This window comes from Misgurnus anguillicaudatus, chromosome 8, assembly GCF_027580225.2.
Source record: "Misgurnus anguillicaudatus chromosome 8, ASM2758022v2, whole genome shotgun sequence".
Lineage (NCBI taxonomy): Eukaryota > Metazoa > Chordata > Actinopteri > Cypriniformes > Cobitidae > Misgurnus > Misgurnus anguillicaudatus.
Window position 1 is genome coordinate 24,157,296 of NC_073344.2, and position 20,832 is coordinate 24,178,127.

General features: G+C 37.7%; 1 protein-coding gene across 6 annotated transcripts in view; it reads right to left on the bottom strand.

Moving 5' to 3' along the window:
• Positions 1-20,832, bottom strand: part of slc12a5a (solute carrier family 12 member 5a) — a 149,600-nt gene that overhangs the window by 47,771 nt on the left and 80,997 nt on the right. For 3 of the 6 annotated variants that reach the window (XM_073870521.1, XM_073870522.1, XM_073870524.1), the window contains exon 2: positions 11,607-11,636. The exons of the other annotated variants lie outside the window; for them this stretch is intronic. In XM_073870521.1, coding sequence (XP_073726622.1) covers positions 11,607-11,636 — 30 coding nt within the window. The remainder of the gene's footprint in view (positions 1-11,606; positions 11,637-20,832) is intronic. 6 annotated transcript variants of the gene reach the window in all.

Consider the following 20,832-nt stretch of genomic DNA (forward strand, 5'->3'; position numbering starts at 1 on the left):
CCCTCATACCACAAGAAGGATATTTTAAAGATATATTTTTTATCTCTCTCTCTCTTTCCTGGAGACCCAGATATGTGCCATTACTCATTTATTTGCCTTAATAAGGTTGCCAAGAAAAGAAAAGAAGCCGCCAACATCTTGATAAAAAATCCCTAATCAACTATTTATATCTCAATTCTAAAATAAACTCAAACATATCATCTGTTATCTTGTGTCAACTATTGTCCCACTTGTGTTTATTTTAATTTCCTCTAACTAAGAAATACATTGATGACACATGAACTCTGAGCAATCAAACACTGAGGAAATATCTAGAAGTTGGATTTCATAAACCTCACCACTGTAAGCGTATTGCTCAGAAAAAATCAAAGTCCTGATCACAGGTTAGCCATCCGGTTCCAATGTGATTTCCACAATGATTATTCTCAGTAAGAAATCTGACAATCTCTCTGATCTCATCTGCTCTGAGTGTCTGATGTTGAGGTCTGTCGGCTGTCATCGCTTGATTGACGTTTGGTTCTCTGAAGCGTTTCAACGCAGGCTGTTAGTCACGCCGGACTGAGCAGAATCAAACATCACATTCACTCCTGCTTACATTAAAACGGCACTTTTAAAAAGAATGGATCTGAACAGTGATGCTGTAGAAAAACCTTTTTTGGTTTTCCAAGTCAAAGATTCATAAAATAAATATTTCCTTTCTAACTTTTTACAGTATGTTGAGACATTTTCCACCAAAGAACCTGCTGTGAAACAGAAAGGTTGTTTGGATGTTAAAGGTGCTTTATGAAACCATACAGCCAAAGACTGCTTTAAGAGTGTAAACAAGCTGAACATAATAAAAATTAATAATCAAATGCCTTATTTTCCAAAACAAATACACAAACTACACAAAACAATACTCTATTAAGTGTATAGAGGAGAGTGGGGTATACCCACTTCTTTATAGATGCCATGGGGTATACCCACTACTTTATTAGATGGCATGGGGTATACCCACTTCTTTATTAGATGCCATGGGGTATACCCACTACTTTATTAGATGGCATGGGGTATACCCACTTCTTTATTAGGTGGCATGGGGTATACACACTTCTTTATTAGGTGGCATGGGGTATACCCACTTCTTTATTAGATGGCACGGGGTATACCCACTTCTTTATTAGATGGCATGGGGTATACCCACTTCTTTATTAGATGGCATGGGGTATACCCACTTCTTTATTAGATGTCATGGGGTATACCCACTTCTTTATTAGATGGCATGGGGTATACCCACTTCTTTATTAGTTGGCATGGAGTATACCCACTTCTACTTTTAATTTATGCTCCACTTCTCCAGGCACCACTACATCACTCCTTACAACACTAACAATACATTTTACATATAAAATGCATAAATTATAAATGTACATACTATATTTAAATCATGTAATGCACCTACAATAGAAGTCTATTTTTGAGTTAAACTTGTTTTGAACCCAAAACATTAAAATCGTATAAGTTTGCAGTCTTGAAATGTAACCAGTACATATACTGTACCATCCTATAATAAAAAAGCACTACAGACAACATGGTTAGACTTGCCTAGACTTGATATCATTATCATCTGTAGTACATAACGGTACTCAATTCTGAATGGCTCAATTCTATAACAAGCGATAACATTTTATTATTTTTGTAAAATCTTATGAGTAGCTAAAATTTCAGATTCCCGCACCCAGCGTTCCACCGCTTAACAATCAAAACGTATGCTATCACCAAAACTGAAATGAATATGAATTTTGAACCATCAAACACTGTGTTCCAGCTTCACAGCTGTTGAAGACTTCACATAGCACAACGTGTACCCTAATCAGTTGACATCTTCAAAGTCATTACAGAAAAGTGTTGCCATTAGCAGAGGTGATATCATCCATGGAGAACTTTCCAGAACGAAGAGGCAGAAGGTATTTGATACGCATGTCACGCCTGGTCACGGATCTGAATCCACTTATGGATAAATCGGGTGGTGTTAATAAATTCTTAGATGAGTCTTAAATGAACACGAACAGACTGAAGAGCTCAACAGAGTTTTCTGGTTTTACTGTGAATTAGGTTCACAACACCCAAAAAAAAAAAAATGGTGCTAAATAGTACTAAAAGCTTGTAATAGAGGAACCATTTTTAGAGCTATATAGCACAATATTGTGCACATGCACCAAAATATGGTTTTACAGCGGTTATGTTTAGCACTAAAAGTAGTTCCCCATGATTACGAGCCAGTGACCCACTTTTAGTGCTATTTAGCAAATTTTTTTTTTGGAGAGTATTAATACCAGTGTTCCAATGGGGGGTGGTCTACGATTGTCCCGGATCTCCTATAAGCATTAAAGGACCCCCTATATAAATTAGGGAGGTCCCCTGGTTTTTATTAAAATTAAAAGACTACTTGAATTTAAAATTCTCATGCTGCACTGCCACAAAGTGATACTGTTCATTATTTGTCCCAATTTCACAATAAACAAATCCAAAAGATTTCTGTCTGAAATAAATGTAATCTCTCAAGTGCGCCTCACGCTGTTATCTGGAGGAATTGACAGATTGTTAGATTTGGAATTAGGTTAGGGGGACTTTTGAAGAATTCTTCTAACACTATTTTTGTATACTACTTTGAGAGGTTGAAAATGGTTGCCCGGCAATTGTTTTTTATTAATACATTTAGCACAAAGTTTATTAAAATATATTTCTTAATTTGACAATATATTTAGTTTTGACCTTCAAATATTAACATATATTTCAAAATTATTTCAGGGCAAAAATATATTTAATAATAATAATTTTGCAACCCTTATGGCAAAAAAAAATAATAATTCCTGGTCAAAATATACAAGTTTCTTAAGTATATTTTTACAGTTGAATATATAATTTGTAAATAGGACTGTCAAAAGATTAATCACAATTAATCGCATACAAAAATTTTGATTTTGTTCTAATAGATATTATATATAAAAAATACATGATTTTTTTCTTAAATGCGGCACTATTATTATTTATATACATAATAATTACACACAAATATATTATGCAACACAAACTTTTATTTTGTATGTGATTAATCTTTTGACAGCCCTAATTTTAACCCTTTTAAACCTTTTTTGTTTACAGGTTTGTAACATAAAGTTTTTCTTACAGTGTGAAGTGAATATAAATGTAACATACTTCGAAATATATTTCAGCAAATAAATTTTTTGAAAATATTTAAAATTATATTTGAAAGTATGTTTTTTTTTTTTTTGCTATATGGGTATAGGGTTTGGCCTTTCCTTTATTAAAATGTTGATCCAGGACCAACAAAAAGGCGATCGTATAATCTTTAACATAATTTGAACACTGTAAAGTATTATTGGAATGCGATAAGCAAAGCTTGTGATTTTACTTACATTTACTGACTTATGGATATGATGTTGAGGCTTTGTGTCACATCCTGTCTTATACATGCAATCCACAAAACGTGGTAAAATGTAGTCTATCTTTACCATGTTAATCAGAGTTTTTGTCCCCAGCCGTGTTGTAAAGACAGCTCGTCGAGCACCAGTGGATGGTGGACAACAACACCTAAACTCAGAGATCTCAAATAATGACAGTTCTGCACATTCTGAATATTAAACATCAAACATAGACGAGGAGAGACTGGTTAAACGTTTAAAATCAGAAAAAATCCCTCAAGTTTCACAAGGAAAGCCATAAGAAGTAGAGGGATGTGTCTCTATATATATGTGCGCTCCTCAGATGCAGTGCGAGAGGCACAGAAACAGAGCAAAATGAAATAAACAGGCGCACAGGTAACAAAAGCCTTGAAAAATGATATACGACCCAGCCAAATCACAGAGATGACAATTCCCACGAGACTAATATTATCACAGGACCTCGGTGTTCGGCAAAAAATATGGTAGGTCATTTGCAGGGGAATTTTTACTTTACAAATTACAGACATGGCTGATTCAGATCACAGACAACCTCTGCAATTATTACAAATCACTAAAGGTCACCTGGTAGGCTAATAGTAATCCCGTGCAAATAGGGCTTTAGATACTTTAAAATACAATAGAAAGTGATAGAAATTCAGCTTATGTTGAACAATGGGGTTAAAAAATCCTTTGTAATGAGTTATTTTTAGTAACAAATGTTCTAATTATTGTTTCTAATATTTCTTAATAAAATATTGTCTAATCCAGTGGTTCTCAAACTTTTTCCACGTGCGGCCCCCCTTGTGTACCGTGCGTTCCTTCGCGCCCCCCCACAAGAAAATTTATGACAAAAACTGTTCTAAAATTTAACATTTTAATTAAACAAAACATATTAAGTTATACAAAGTAGTGCTGTTGGTTAGTAGCCATTCTTTTTTAGGTTTATTTAAACAGAATTAATGATAAATGAATGTATTTTATAAAATGTCATGAAACTGGGGCCCCCCTGGCACCATCTCGCGGCCCCCCTGGGGGTCCCGGACCCCAGTTTGAGAACCACTGGTCTAATCTATTATCTAATCTAGGCCTAATATATAATATAATATATACAGTATACCACATAAAACATGAGTTGATGTTTACGATGCATGATGCATGAGTTGATGGTAACAACTTATTAGTTAAGAAATGATTGTACTAAATAAAATTGACACATAATGATTGCAGACATTAAAAAACTAAAGGTAAAATACTTGTGCCTCAGGAAAATATAGCTCTTAAATAAATGGTTAATTTCTGCCTCCGCTCATTATGACAAATGGGGGTCATTGGTAATTTCCTAATGATTTTTATTCACCTGTATGTACGAATGCCATAATCTTTTCTTTTTCTTTTCACAAACTCAGCTCGGCCACACAGCTGTGCTGTCTGGAAACCAAATATTAAATCCAATTTATTTTGCATTGGTCACATTCACCGCTGTTTCTCTACAGCCTTATGTGAAATGAAACATCAGCGTACAGAGCTAACACAAGTCGACTGCCGGCCCTGCCAGACATTGACACGATGTTGTTGTTAATAACAATAAAATATTACTTTACATGATGACACATTGACAGACAGAGGTGTTTGTTATGGTATTGATTTTACTGTCTAGGCTAACTACAGACCCGGTATATCCTTCATCAGTTATGACCTCCAGGATTCTTCTCTATAGATGAAACCGTTCACATTACAGGAGATCTGCAAAGAGACAACACACACACCGCGCACAGCGGTCTCACCATCTGTTGCCCTTGACGACTGATCACAGACCAGTTTGATCTCATCCCCCTTTTTATTTGGAAAATCGCCGTGGAGAAGCCCTGGTCCAGAAGGAGCATTAATGGGCAAATCTGTCCAAACATCTCTGTAATGTTGTGAGTAACAGCGCCTGTGGACATTAATATGGTGGAAGACTCTGCGTGCATTTGATGGGATGTTGACCCATGATGACAGATCAATGTTTCTTCATCGCAGGGATTTAGTGAAACAAGAAATGTGGTTTGTGTCCGTCATGCTATGAACATATCTGTCTGACTGTGTCGCAGGCTAACAAAGATGATAAATGGGTTCTTTCTGCAACTTACAAATAATAATTTGAAGTACAAAGCCTTTATTGTTGGAGAATAGCTTTATTTAAAGTGCAGGTACAGCTTCCCCTCATCCATGAAAACAAACATGATATTTTACAATATTATCTTACATTATGGCATCCTACAAAATGATTTGTTGTTTGTCTGTACTGATGCATTTCCTATGAACACTGCAGGATGTAACCAATGACCTTTAAATTCAATATTTGCTTGGTTGCAGATGCTTCTTGGGCCGGGAAACATCAATTTTGGCCTCCTCTATACTTGAACACTTAATCAGAGTAAAAAATAACGTGAGAGAATAGTTGAGTGATATCTGTAGGAAAGGGCACAATGTTGCCTCATCAGGTTTGACCGAAGTGAGCTGTCAAATAATTTTGTCGGGTCTGGACAGATGCACTGCAGGTGTTCGCTTTGAAAAATTAATGACACACACACAGATGAACACACACAGCTTTTTCTGAGGACTGACCTCTATATCTGTCGTGGGTCATAGCTATATGGAATCTATTTCTGTCTTCCTAACTTTGTCTCTCTTCGACAGTCGCTGTATTTTCTGGTAATTGCTGACAGCGCTGACAATCTCATTTCAAAGAGAGAAAAGAACAAAGCAGACAGGTAAATAAATAGAGCTGAAGTTTGTCTAGATCTCAGATACGTTTTGACTGACGTGAGAGAGGAATGATGGTGTAACCTTTATTCCAACGTAACCTGCACATAATCAGTCATTTAGATTAAGGTTACGTTTATGCATTTAGCTGACACTTTTATCCAAAGAGAATTATGCTGTGTTCACACCAGCTGCAGTAGAGGCGTCAAGCGTGAGTGATTTCAATGTTAAGTCAATGTGAAGACACATTGACACGCGTCTGGAGGTCTCGCGGCGCGAATGAGGCATTTAGCGTGGCGCGGTAGACGCGATTACACCTCATTTGCGTGTCTAGTTCGTGCGAATGGCGGGAATTGAGCGTTGCAGTGAGTTGAAATATTTTAACTTTTGGCGGAAAAACACGCCACGTTAACCAATCAGGAGCTTGCTCTAATAGTGACAACAGGAAGTGAGCGGAGTCATAAAAGCCCCTCCCATGATGCGAATTTCCGCGTGAAAGTCTTGATAACTAGAATTTCTTGTGCATCTTTTACGTGTGAATGAAGCGAGTAAACTCAAAATGTTCAAGCGGCAAACTTGACACGGTAGACGCGAATTTGATGCCTGAAGCGTAGCTGGTGTGAACCCACATTATGCTGCGTTCAAACCAATCAGGAGCTTGCTCTAGTAGTGACGTGATTACAGGAAGCGAGCTGAGTCGCAGAAGCCCCTCCCATGATGCAAATTTCCGCGTGAAAGTCTTGATAACTAGAATTTCTTGTGCATCTTTTACGTGTGAATGAAGCGAGTAAACTCAAAATGTTCAAGTGGCAAACTTGACACGGTAGACGCGAATTTGATGCCTGAAGCGTAGCTGGTGTGAACCCACGTTATGCTGCGTTCACACCAGACACGGTAGAGACGTCAAGCGCGAGTGATTTCAATGTTAAGTCAATGTGAAGACACGTTGACGCGCGTCTGGAGGTCTCGCGGCACGAATGAGGCATTTAGCGTGACGCGGTAGACACGATTCCACCTCATTAGCGGGTCCAGTTTGTGCGAATGACACAAATTGAGCGTTGCCGCAGCAAACACGCGAGTTACAAAATGTGAACTTTGGCGGAAAAACGCGTTAACCAATCAGGAGCTTGCTCTAATAGTGACGTGATTACAGGAAGCGAGCAAAGTCGCAGAAGCCCCTCCCATGACGCGAATTTCCACGTGAATATCTCAGTGACTAGAATTTCACACGCGGCTTTCACATGTAAATGAAGCGAGTAAACTCAAAATGTTCAAGCGGCAAACTTGATGCGGTAGACGCAAATTTGGGGCCTCAAACATGGCTGGTGTGAACCCACGTTATGCTGCGTTCACACCAGACACAGTAGAGGCAACTGCGAGTGATTTCAATGTTAAGTCAATGTGAAGACACGTTGAGGTGCGTCTTGCAAGGTCTCGTGGTGCGAATGAGGCATTTAGCCTGGTGCGATTGACGCGGTTCCACCTTACTTGCACGTCTAGATTGTGCGAATGACACCAAATTGAGCATTGCCGTGGCAAACGTGCGAGGTAAAAAATGTGAACTTTGGCGGAAAAACGCGCCGCATTAACCAATCAGGAGCTTGCTCTAGTAGTGACATGATTACAGAAAGCCAACGGAGTCGCAGAAGCCCCTCCCATGACGCAAATTTCCACGTAAATGTCTCGATGACTAGAATTTCACGCGCGGCTTTCACGCGTGACTAAAACGAGTAAACTCAAAATGTTCAAGCGGCAAACTAGATGCGGTAGACACAAATTTGACGCCTCAAACACGGCTGGTGTGAACCCACGGTTACACTGCATTTTTATCAGTTTATGTTGGGACTGAACCCAAATCCTTTTGCGCTAAAATCCCGATAATTTACTTACCCCCATGTCATCCAATATGTGTAATATGCCTTTATTTGTTCAGTCGAGAAGAAATTAAGTTTTTTAAGGAAAACATTCAGGATTTTTCTCCAGACTTTAGTGGACCTCAACAGTTTTAATGCAGCTTCAAAGGGCTCTAAAGCTTCTAAAGGGTCTTATCTAGCAAAACCAAGTCATTTTCACTAAGAAAAATAAAAAAAGATGTACTTTTAAACCACAAATTCTCATCTTGCACTAGCCATGTGATGCGTAAACGTGACCTTACGTATTACATAATCACGCTGATAGGCCACACGTTAGATTTGTGAAATACACACTTGCAGGGTTTTAAACAATAAACGTACACAAATACATTAGTTAGTATCATTCCACATATAACAACGTCTAAACACTCCTCTTTCTCCACATTTGTAAACACTGAAGCCCTAGTTTCATGAACATCATGCGTGACCTTTCGACGTGATTACGTAATACGTAAGGTCATGCTGGTGCATCTCACGGCTAGTGTTTTTTTAATGAAATTAGCGATTAGCGAATATAGCATTTTACTAGATAAGACCCTTATGCCTCGGTTGGGAGTATTTTGAAGCTGCATTAAAACTGTTGAGGTCCAAAAACATCTTGGATGTCATGGGGGTAAGTAAATGATCAGAGATGTTTATAAAAAGTGGAGTAATCCTTTAAGCGCATATTTTATTAAGTAATTTATAAAATGCAACACTTCATGTCAAATCATAGTAAAATCATAGTTCAGTTCACACATTTGAGATTTGTTATCCATTCTGTTGCAATGCATTATTTCTTTTAATTTATTCCTTAACATATTTTACAAACCCAACTGCAGGCTGAATAATCTTTAATATATCCTGCACAGTTTCTCATGAAGTGGAAAATGTTTTTGTGCATCTTTGTATTTTTATAGCATGCAGATGGCTGCAGGTTGGGACCTGCTGAACGACAGCTCCATTAAGCTTTTAAAAGCACCAATTTTCAGTGTGTGTGTGAGCGTAGGTGCGAGGGTAAACTGCACATTTTGTAATAAGGCTGGCACTTCAAAAGGACTATTTGAACCCTGTGGAACGGCCTCGCTTCGCTTCCTTTGTAGTCTAACAATATCACCTTTTTTTCCGAAAAGTCTGGCAGACCGGTCGAGCACACGCGGTTCACAACGATTTACGATCAAACAGAGAGAAGATGAAGCCAATGATGGTTAAAGGTACATATTGATACACGCTGAATATATTTAGATTATTTGGATATTCAGACTTAATATTTTGTTTAAAAAGATCTCTAGGTGGTTTTTCTGGCAAAGGCTGGTCAGGATGGTTTGGATCGATGGTTTCACAGAGGTTTTGGATAACCAGGTCAGCTGGTGAAACTGGGAGGGTAGCTGGCAGTATAACTAAACCAGTTAAGTCTAGCAAACTAACATGATTGATTATAATTTAAAAACCTTAAATCAAGTTAAGGGAGAAACATCTTCTAAACCCCTTATTTAAAAAAAACACAAATGTAAAAAAACAATGCATGTAATGATAATACCATGATACTTCAGAATATACCATGGTACTGAATTTGAGACATATAGGCAAGATCTTAAATATCATGGTATTGGTAATTACATTAATGTCAGTGTTATGTGATGCTCAGATCATATTTCACCTAAAAAAAACAAACATTTTTTTATAATGTCAAAATATATTTCTAGGACCATTAAGTAAAGTCGCAAAAGTTGTCATGAAATGTCACAATGCAAAATCCTAATGGAAAATACGAATAATAGCCTTTTTGACTTAAATATGAATTGTTTATGTAAGACTCAGCCTTAAATATTAAAACTAATATGTTACTATTTCTACATAAGCAGCAGCTGTAAAGTGCAAAAACAATACAGATATACAGAGACGTATAAATAAAGAGGAGTGTGCATTTTTAGACACAGGGCATGCATTTACACGCACAAAATAATCAAAATCAAAAATGAGCTTAATAGAAACCTGTTTTCATGCATTTACATGCAAATCAAATAATTTCCACAGGATTTGGAGATGTGTTCGGTTCGGATCCCCAGTGATCGAAAATGTGTAAACCATTCTTTGCAGCATGTTAAAAAATAGGTCATTGAAATTAGGCTCCCCTTGTGATGTCAGAAGGGGAAAATACTGCCCCTTAATCTGCACTATCCAACAACGACACTGACATTTAGTGCAGATATCATCTCATTTGCATTTTAAAGGACACCCAAAACGGCACATTTTTGCTCACACATACAAAGTGGCAATTTTAACATGTTATTATAAATTATCTTTATGGTATTTTAAGCTTAAACTTTACATACGTACTCTGGGGACATCAAAGATTTATTTTACATATTAAAAATATCTTGTGAAATGTCCCCTTTAAGGATCTATTGTGTAAGTGTTTTGCACAATTAGTCTGATAAAAAAATTGTTTCTTAAGTTACACAGAAATATATAGGTTCTTAGGGTATAATATTGTACCCCAAAAGGTACAAAATTTTAATGTGTTATATACCCATAAAGGTACAAAAAGAACCCATTGAGGGTACCACCGCAGTGACAGAAAAGGTACAGTTTTGTACTTTATTTCTGACAGTATAACATGAGTTTTTAATTCTAACCTCACAAGTCGAGAACAGACTTTTATGCATTACTTTACGCTTCTGAGTGGGACATTTATATTTTGCACGCAGAGACATGAACACATGAACAAAACTGCGAATAAGCCAGTTAAGGCATTTATGCATGGAGTGATTTTGCTTTAGCCGTTTACGACTTTTTACTGTTTTACGTGTTTCCATGACCTTACACATAATCCATTTATTAAGTGTAATCAGAATAAGACTCCGTGTCTGAAATAAAAATTCCAGTATTCAGCTCAAGAGTGACTAAACGTTTGAGTGATGAAACTTTAAAACGGTTTCTAATGAGATCCAACATCCCACACTCGCTTCGCTCCAACTCTACTGGAGAATCTCTGACTAATTCATCAGGATTAAACTAATAGGATTTGTTCGAGATAACATCTAACAATTAAGATAATATCGGAAAGGTGAACCTGCTGTGCGTAACCTAGATATGAAACTCCTCAGCTCATCGTCTGTCTGGTGAGATAACGTAAGATTACACAAATGTCAAGAGCTCAAATGCAGTTCGAGGTTTAGTTAATTAGCTCAAATGCAGGAGTTAGAAACTTTTCTATACGCTTCCCACTGAAGATATCATCAACACAAAAGACACCAAAACAGATCACCCACAAATTTACATTTAGTCACAATATACGTGTTCTCATTTCAAACTTTTCAGGGTTACAATCACAATAGACATTTAGAGGAACATTCACAAACACAGACAAACATACATAAACACAAACAAAACTATGCAAACGTACAAGGAACTTTTCTAACAAGAAAAGTTCAAGACAATGACACACAACGACACAGGGTTTTGCGTGTACACACGTGTGGCGTGTCACGCACACGGCAGTAGTCTGCCTGTCTCTCACCTTTTTTGGGTTGACAGGTGGTGTTGACCACTGGAGAGAAACGCACACAACACACACAACTTTAGAACGTAGTAACACAAACATTCATCACAACAAAGACAAAGTCTCAATGATGAGAAAATAATACAAAATTTCCAACATTACTTTAAAATGAAATATGAAAAAAAATTAGGTTGACCATACGTGCCATTCCTCCCGGACGCGTCCTGGCCTGGATTTCGGGTGCGTCTTCCGGAAGTCGTATTTGTCAATTACGATTGTATGTCTTATGTTTTAACCGAATGCCATATGCGGTCAACAAATACAACTTTCCAAAGACGCATCGAAATCCTGGCCAGGATGAATGGCACGTATGGTCACCCTAAACAAAATAACAATGTTACGAGGTGCCCAATTCATTTCAGTTACGTGCAATCTCATTTGTATGTTTTAGTATGATCTGCTTTCGTCGCAAGGGAAGTTGACTACTAAGCAGCCATGTTTGCAACGCCTACGGGCAGTTAATTTAGTCATGCAAGACTAAAGTCCTATGTTCTTGATTGAGGAAAGACAGATAACCGCATGCTTATATCATAATTAAACAACATATTTCTGATCAACAATTAAACTGTACCATAACTGCCCTAAAACACAATTTTTGAAGTAGTATAAGCTACTGCACCTGCGCACAGGTTGTCAAGCGCAGCACATTAGCTCCTCCCCCCGGGGAATCATATGATTGGATCTGTTAACTGGAAGGCGGGGCTTTTGTAGCCAGAGCGGCCATATTGAGTCTTGCTAGGACACATTTCTCAATACTTAGGCTTCACACAGTTCTCCTAACCTAATTTCAGCTTAGCAAAAACAGTTAATTTCACATTCAAAATGTACTACAACAACTTGCATTGCGTAATTCCAAAATACAATAATTTGTACGCACACCATCCACTGATACAGATAGATACAGTAGTAATGCTAATCTACTCGGCTGTGGACAGCAGTGGCTGGTTCAATTGTCCAATAGTTTTTATAGCATTTAATTTTAAGATTTAAAGTATATTTCATTAAAATATTACAGTAGAAATGTAGCAAATTGCTGTCTTATTCAGTTTTGTATTATGTCATTGTTTTGAACATAAGTTTAACAGTTTTGAAAACAGTATGTAAGCATGTGTAAATTGGCCTGTATGTACAAAGAGTTTTGTTGTTGCGTTTGAGTGAGAAAAGAATTCATGAAATTTGAGAGATGTAGTCATTGAATGCATTTTGTGCCAAAGAATTGATAATTGATCCTCAGTTTAGTCCACATAGACTACTGTTGTGCTCACTGTGTGAAGAGTTTTGCAAAAGTGACCTAAGTATTGAGAAATGTGTCCTAGCATCTGGAAAAAAACTGTAATGCGGCGCTGCGCTGACCGATCGGCGGCTGGTAATATGAGTGCTCAATCATGTTATATCCAATATCTTTGCTTGAGCTTCATTATTGTTTTTATTTATTGTATATTTTTGTAAATTATTAATATCATATGAATTAGCCACCTCATAAATTGTGTATATATTTCTGTAAGATCAGGCTGAAGTATATGGGCGTTTACACCGCAGTAATTTCTGAAATTGCTTTTTTTGTAATTTCAGCTCTTTTTACTTTTTTGTATGGTTGACTTTAAAAAAAGTCAAGCATATAAAACAAAATACCCTGAATGTGAACAACAGATGTAGAAGTTCAGTGAATGAGTTTTAGTTTCCCCCTACAGTATTACTGTCAGCGTATTTAGTCCCAATAAAACTCTCTGCATATGTGAGCTACAGTATAAATCAAGTGTTTCATCATTAAAAGGGTTAAATAATGAGCTGTATTATTTATTAAACCTGTGCAATGCTATTCAATTCCTCACAAAATGACTAGTTTTATCCTACATTCCCATCATCTGAGGGTCAAAAAAGTAATTTACACCGGCTTTAGTTCAGTGTTGCATGGTGTTGCATGACCTTTCGCTTGAGTTTCTGTATAAAAGAGACGAATGACAGACCAAAGGGATAAAGTCCTCACAAAAACAAGTTGTTATTTCTGCTGTGCATGCTTCCTTTGCACGACTTTCACTGGAAACCAATCCAGCATCTCACCATGTTCAATCAGTCGTCTCAGGAGGAGGAATGGATATATTCATATTCATAACACACTTCACTGTATCACACAATTTATGGCGGAAGTTCAGCGTGTCTGTTACTTTCTCATGCAAGTCAGTGATCTCTAGATAACATATCTATAAACTTCATGATATTTTCGTGATATAGCAGACATATTTTATGGCAAATATTTTTTTATCAATCGCCGAACAGCCATTGCTGCCAAAGAAACGAGACAGACAAGCATTGAAAACAGCTCCTTTAGATCTCCATAATTCCCATGCAATGGCTCAGGATTCACTCGGGTCTTTGTGGAAATCATGCGGCTCTCTGAAGTCGACTTATCTTCACCGTTCTGGTTCTTCACCTCTCCTCTTTCATTCATCTTACACCACAATGAAACCTGTCTATGCTTCTTCTGTGAATTAACCCAAGCAGTCACATCAAAACAAACCGCTTTCCTCCTGCCAACAGCTGAGGACCGGCTAACTGTCTCACCTCATGATAGTGAGACAGATCTTTATTGTTCTGTGCTGCTTTTGTTTTAATGACTGCCAGTTCATGTTCACCACTATTTTTCAAGCAACATATAAATTGCAGATCTTTCATTAGATTACAACAGATGTTAAACAGTGACAGATTTCTGAGAGGCTCTTAAAAGCATGAAATAGATCATTTGCACGCTATTGTCTATGACGTTGTAGGATGTTTATACCACTAACAATACTACTGTTAAATATCAGCTCACTCGAAAAAAACTGACAACCTGCCAGCCGAACAGCTATAATTGAGATGAATAGAAAAGCTTTTTATAGCTTGGCAGATGCAGACCTAAAAACACATTTTATCGCTCATTCCGATAGTTGACATGTTGCACTCCTCTATCAAGTAGATAGAGAAACAGTATTGATTATTTTGACAAGTGTGATTTGTGTGTATGCATGTATGTTTTAGCTGAAAGTGAGCGACAGGATGGACATGGACACTGAATAAATCATACAGACCTGTCACTCATAAGCTTAACACACACATACACGCACGCACACATTTTGGTTTCCATGTTCCACTCAACTAGAGATGAGTTGGTATAACTTATAAAAATATAGTTGAAATAAGTCAACTTCATTTTGTAAGTTGTAGCAAATCAATTCTTGTCAAAATAAATATTAATAAGTTAAAATGCCTTGTAAATCTTTGAGGAAACAAAACATTTAAGGCAGAATTTTTTTTTAGTTATCAATGTATTATCCATCAATATCTGATTGGATGGTGAAAAGTGTTTTGTAAAGAAAGTGCCAAAAAGTGCCAAGTTGATTTTTGCAAAAACTTTAGTGTTAAAATGGTTGGTATGTTTATGGCGCATCAATCTCTCATAGTGTGGTGTACATTTACCTCATAAGCTTTAAAGAGTATTAAACGGAGGCCAGAATTCTGATCTCCTCAATACCCTTTGTGACCCGCTGCACCCGGGTCGGATCTAATCCAAGACTTATCACATCATCAACATCTGCTGTGTAAGAGAAAAAAATCTGACAAGTCTTCACAGTCACAAGCTTTTAGAGATCTGTGCAGATGGCTAAATCTCATCTAGGAAAGCCTTAGTATCCACCTAGCAAAGTCCTAGCAACCACCTACATCACCCTAGCAATCCCTCAGGACTCATAAAGAAATAGGAAAGCCTTAGCATCCACCCATAACACTCTAGCAACCCCTCAGAACTCATTTAGGAAAGCCTTAGCAACTACCTACAAGAGTAAAGCCCTAGCAACCATTCAGGACTCCCCTAGCAATCACCTAGCAAAGTCCTAGCAATCACCTACAACACCCTAGCAACCACTCAGAACTCATTTAGGAAAGCCTAAGTATCCACCCACAACACTCTAGCAACCACTCAGAACTCATTTAGGAAAGCCTTAGCAACTACCTACAAGAGTATAGCCCTAGCAACCATTCAAGACTCACCCTAGCAACCACCTAGCAAAGTCCTAGCAATCACCTACAACACCCTAGCAACCACTCAGAACTCATTTAGGAAAGCCTAAGCATCCACCCACAACACTCTAGCAACCACTCAGAACTCATTTAGGAAAGCCTTAGCAACTACCTACAAGAGTAAAGCCCAAGCAACCATTCAGGACTCACCCTAGCAACCACCTAGCAAAGTCCTAGCAATCACCTACAACACCCTAGCAACCACTCAGAACTCATTTAGGAAAGCCTAAGCATCCACCCACAACACTCTAGCAACCACTCAGGACTCATTTAGGAAAGCCTTAGCAACTACCTACAAGTAACAAAGCCCTAGCAACCACCCACATTACCCTTGCAACCAGTCATGACTCATCAAGAAAGGAACTCATCTAGAAAAGCCTTAGCATCCACCTGGCAAAGCCCTAGCAACCACCCACATCACCCTAGCAACCACTCAGAACTTATTTAGAAAGGAACTCATATAGGAAAGCCTTAGCATCCACCTGGCAAAGCCCTAGCAACCACCCACATCACCCTAGCAACCAGTCAGGACTCATTTAGGAAAGCCTTAGCATCCAACTAGCAAAGCCCTAGCAACCACCCACAAAACTGTAACAACCACTCAGAACACTGCCGCATCTATTCTAGAAACAATATAGCAATTCTCTGACAGCCATGTTGTGGGTGGTTGCCAGTTTTGCACGAGCTAAAAACACTCCCGGCTTCTCCAGAAAATGTAACAATCTGGTTAAAAACATGAAACAGAAATAAATCCGAATCTTCATTTGATTTCAACATGAGAATGAATTAAGATGAAAGCCATACATCTGAAGCACTTGGGATTCTGAGCACAAACGCATTGAATTCAAAGACACTTGAATTGATGAGTCCATGTTAAGTGCTGTACGTTTATCTTTTATTCTTTCAAGTCCCCTGGCTGGCCAATAGCCTTCAACTTTCATCTCTGTTACAACAGAATAACCTTTAAGAGGGATAGAGACGGATTACACGTGGAACCATTGGCTTTGTACAACTTCAAATAAACAAATGCTTAGCGGGACCAAAGGAAATATGACTACTAATAAGTCAATGACACGTATGCTGCATTTCAATCCCTAATGAGCTTCCTATGAAGACAGAATTAAAATGTGTGTCCCAATGTGAGACAAATAGTGAGCAATAACTTGTTTAGGACAAATTCTAAGACAGCATCATGTATATCCCAGAATGCATTGCTATGAGCTCAATATATTTCAATCCATACTTTTATGCCTGTTGAGATATCGTGGTCCTAATTTAGGCAACATACCAAAGTCAAAGTCTACTAAAATCAATCGTGAGTCGAGTCTTCAGTGCAAAGCATTGCTGTTTTGATGAGACTCTCCACTGGCAAACCACACAGATCCCATAAAAGAACTAATTAAACCAAGCAAACGTAATGAACTCCATAAATAAATGAAGGATGAGCAGTTCAAAAGCTTTGTGTGTGCTAAACGGGTTTGAAAAATGTATGATTCTTGATCCCGCAGTAGAAATAAAGCGCGGTGTGCGGAAACGTCTTATGCAACGCCTGGATGGACGTGGAGGATTCTGTCCCAGATAAGCTCTTACGTAAGAGCTCTGATGTTCAATTCCATCAGACGCTTTTGCAGAAAAATGACTGAGACTTTAGTATGAAACAGTGATGCCAATACATACATAATATATGATACTGTAGGATTCTCATATTATTCTTATTTATACAGTTCTCCATGGTACTTTATACATATCATCATAAAGATTATAGCAGATACTGTATATGTACTTCATTCCTACAATAAGCAACCGCATAACATCCTTCCACTATGTTTAACATTGTGATAATTCTGAAAAAAAATCTTTTTTTTATATTTATAACCTAACCTAACCCTAACCTAACCCTAACCAATCGACAAAGTATTTCTTATGTAAATTGTGTTCAGCCTGAATGCTTAACAAAGCAAACAGTTTTAGTTAAATCCACTCATGTTTGACTTAAAATATCCCACAGTACCCAGAGGTTTTACCTGTGACGTGTATTTTTGAGGGCACAGGTTCAGCCGTGCCACGGTGATGCAATGCTGAATGGCTGTACCTATTCTTTATGCAGTTTACTGGTCCTGTGAGTGTTTACATTTTAGGATTATTCTGATGGATGCTTTCTGCTTTCTGGCCTCAACAAGTTCATGTTTCTTTCATTTCTCACTAGACGTGACTAGATGAGCGAATGTATGCTCGTGAGTCAGGGTTTCCTTCCAGGATGCACTTCACTTTAAACAGAGAATCTGTCATCACTCAATATATATGAATGATCGCTCGCTGTCAGCCTCACCTGCAACCTATGAGCTTTCAACAGCCCTACCTTTCACTGAGCTGTAGCTTATTAAGATATATACGACATTTATTCACTGAAACATATTTCTGGGAATTCAGCCTAACTGTGAGGCGTTATAGGTAAGACAAATCACAATTTCTTTAATATCATTTTTTTCTAGATATTTCTGTGCAATCTCTTTTCCTTCTCAGATGTGACTTCAGATTCAGCAGAGATCTTAGCAATGTCTTCCAGATTTCCTTTTATATTTCTATATGAACTACATCATTAAATTCTCAGAAGAAAAAATTACTAATTTAACCCTCTGGGGTCTAAGGGGTTTTTAGGGCCCTGGGGAAGTTTTGACATGCACTGACATTTGTGCTTTTTTCAGTTGCTTAACTCTTTCACCGCCATTGACGAGATCTTGTCAATTAAGAGAAAACACTTCCCCGCCAATGACAAGTATTTCCATCTTTACGCAATACCGCTATTATCCACCAGGTGGCGCCCTTCCGCAACTTTTTAAACCCGGAAGTATTGCCCTATGGCAAGCGGCTGCATGTCCGCGTCTGATTTAAAGATCACTCTGAATGGGATCTCTATGAAAAGTCCGTAACAAAAATGGAATTATCTCGGTTTTTGCTCAAATGTGGTGTTTTTGCAGAAACCTACCCATATTCAAAAGCTGATTACAAACGAACTACTGAAGGTAGGATGAAACGGTTTTTTTTGTTTGAAAGCAGAGGGTCTGTTCTTTCATTTGGTATATTGTATGTTTATATATTTAAAGAAGAACATTTTCTGGAAGGCATTAAACTTTGGTGAAAATCATGAAAAACGCTGGCGCTGGCTGGCAACTTTTTTTAAAAACTCTGGCGGTGAAAGAGTTAAAAACATATAAATGGCAAAAGTCTCATAACACTGCGTTCAGCACAAACTGGGCTACAATATTATATAATCAACATGTATGTACATGTTTGTATTTTTGAGAGAAAAATGTGTATGCGTGGTTTTTGAAAAAGCAAAATTTTATGTCACTGATATAAGTCCACAAAACTCATTCTAAACATGTTTTCCCAAGACTTTTCAAAACAGGATCTAGTAGTATAGAGTTTTTTCTTCAAAATGATGTGAAAAGCATTCAGCCTACTCATTCACATAAAACAATATATTGATTTACAATTTCTAAGACACTTTTTCCTGGGAAAGGCTGTATGCGTGGAGGTGGGATAGCTCCTGAATAATCAGTGATTGACAGCTGAGGAACAAAAGAGTTGCATAATGAGCCACATAATAAGCCTTGTGGGGATGTTCAACAGGAACGTAACTTTCTCTGTAGTAAAACCATGATAAGGTTTACTTTTCAATATGAGAGAAATATTTTCTATTAATTTCACAAGTATAAGTTACCTTTTAAAAACCACAGTAGCATGGTAAAGGTACTCTTTGGCCATTGTAAAACGATCACAGGGTGGTTAGTGTTTGGTTGGCCAGCGAGATGTTTACTTTTGTGCAGTAAAAAGATCAAAAGAACAACAGTCTATCGTTGTCTGGACTCTAATTTGTGTTTTTGTAATCATTATAGTAGAAACACAACAAGGGACAAGCGTGATTATCAATGTTTGTTTACAGCCGCCGCCATTAAGTTACTCCCTCACGTGTTGATCATGAAAGCTGTATGTGTGCACACGCGAGTGATCCTGTGTTTAATAAACTTGCTGTGCGGAGATTTGTGCTTAGACGCAACTAAATAAGGATTGTACTGTTTGCAATTGTCTATTTTATAAGAATACCAAAAAGCGCGTCGAATTTCCTGCCTCGCGTGTTTGTGTATGTGCGTTCCCATCGCGTGAAATGTTTGGCGGAAGAACAAAGAAAACACTCGCGTCTGGAGATACTGACACACATATGCAAGTAAATAAGGATTTAGATGTCATGTTTGGTGCATTCGGATGAAACAACAAGGAATGGAGAGACTGAATTGTGGATTGTGTATACATTGACTTCAGGAGGCACGAGTTATGCATATGGATGTTTCTGCTCATTCACTTCAATGGCACGGGGGTGTGGCGATCTCATCTCATTACAGATAAACAGGTAACAGGAGAGAGACGGTACATCTCCCTCTTCTAATACAGTTTACACCGAATGACAATATCTGTTTTCGATCTCACATCATTTAAAAGCTGACATTCCAAGCATTATGTAGACATTTATCTTTTGTCTCTATGACAAGTAATTGTTACAGTTAATTTTTCTGACGTGTTTCTGAAAGGACTTCACTGAGGGAGAGAGAACAAAACGCGCATCATGTTTATTTTCTTAATTTTGCGAAAAGAACAACATTCTGTTTTTATTGGGAGTGGATAGAAAAAAAATAGACACTTTAACGTTGTAAATGATGTATAAATCATATCTGTATTTTCAAAATCAGCAAGTAAGTCTAAGTCTCTTTGCGGAGTGATTGAAAAATAAAAAGTTTGCGGCACCTGCGCCGCAGTCGACCCCAGAGTGTTAATAACGATTCTAGAAAATGTCGCCATGAAGGAGATTTTTACATAGAAATATGTATGTGACCCTGGAACACAAAACCTTAACTTTTTCTCCACCATTGATCAATTAAGAGAAAAGCTTCACTGCCAATGACGAATTTTCACTATTATCCACCAGGTGGCGCTTTTACCAAACTTATAAAACCGAAAAGTTTTGATGATCGCTCTAAATCTGATCTCCATTAAAAGTCATATTTGAAAGGTGATAAAAGAGAACAAATGAATGTAGGATGAAATGTTTTTTTTGTTTGAAAGCAGATTG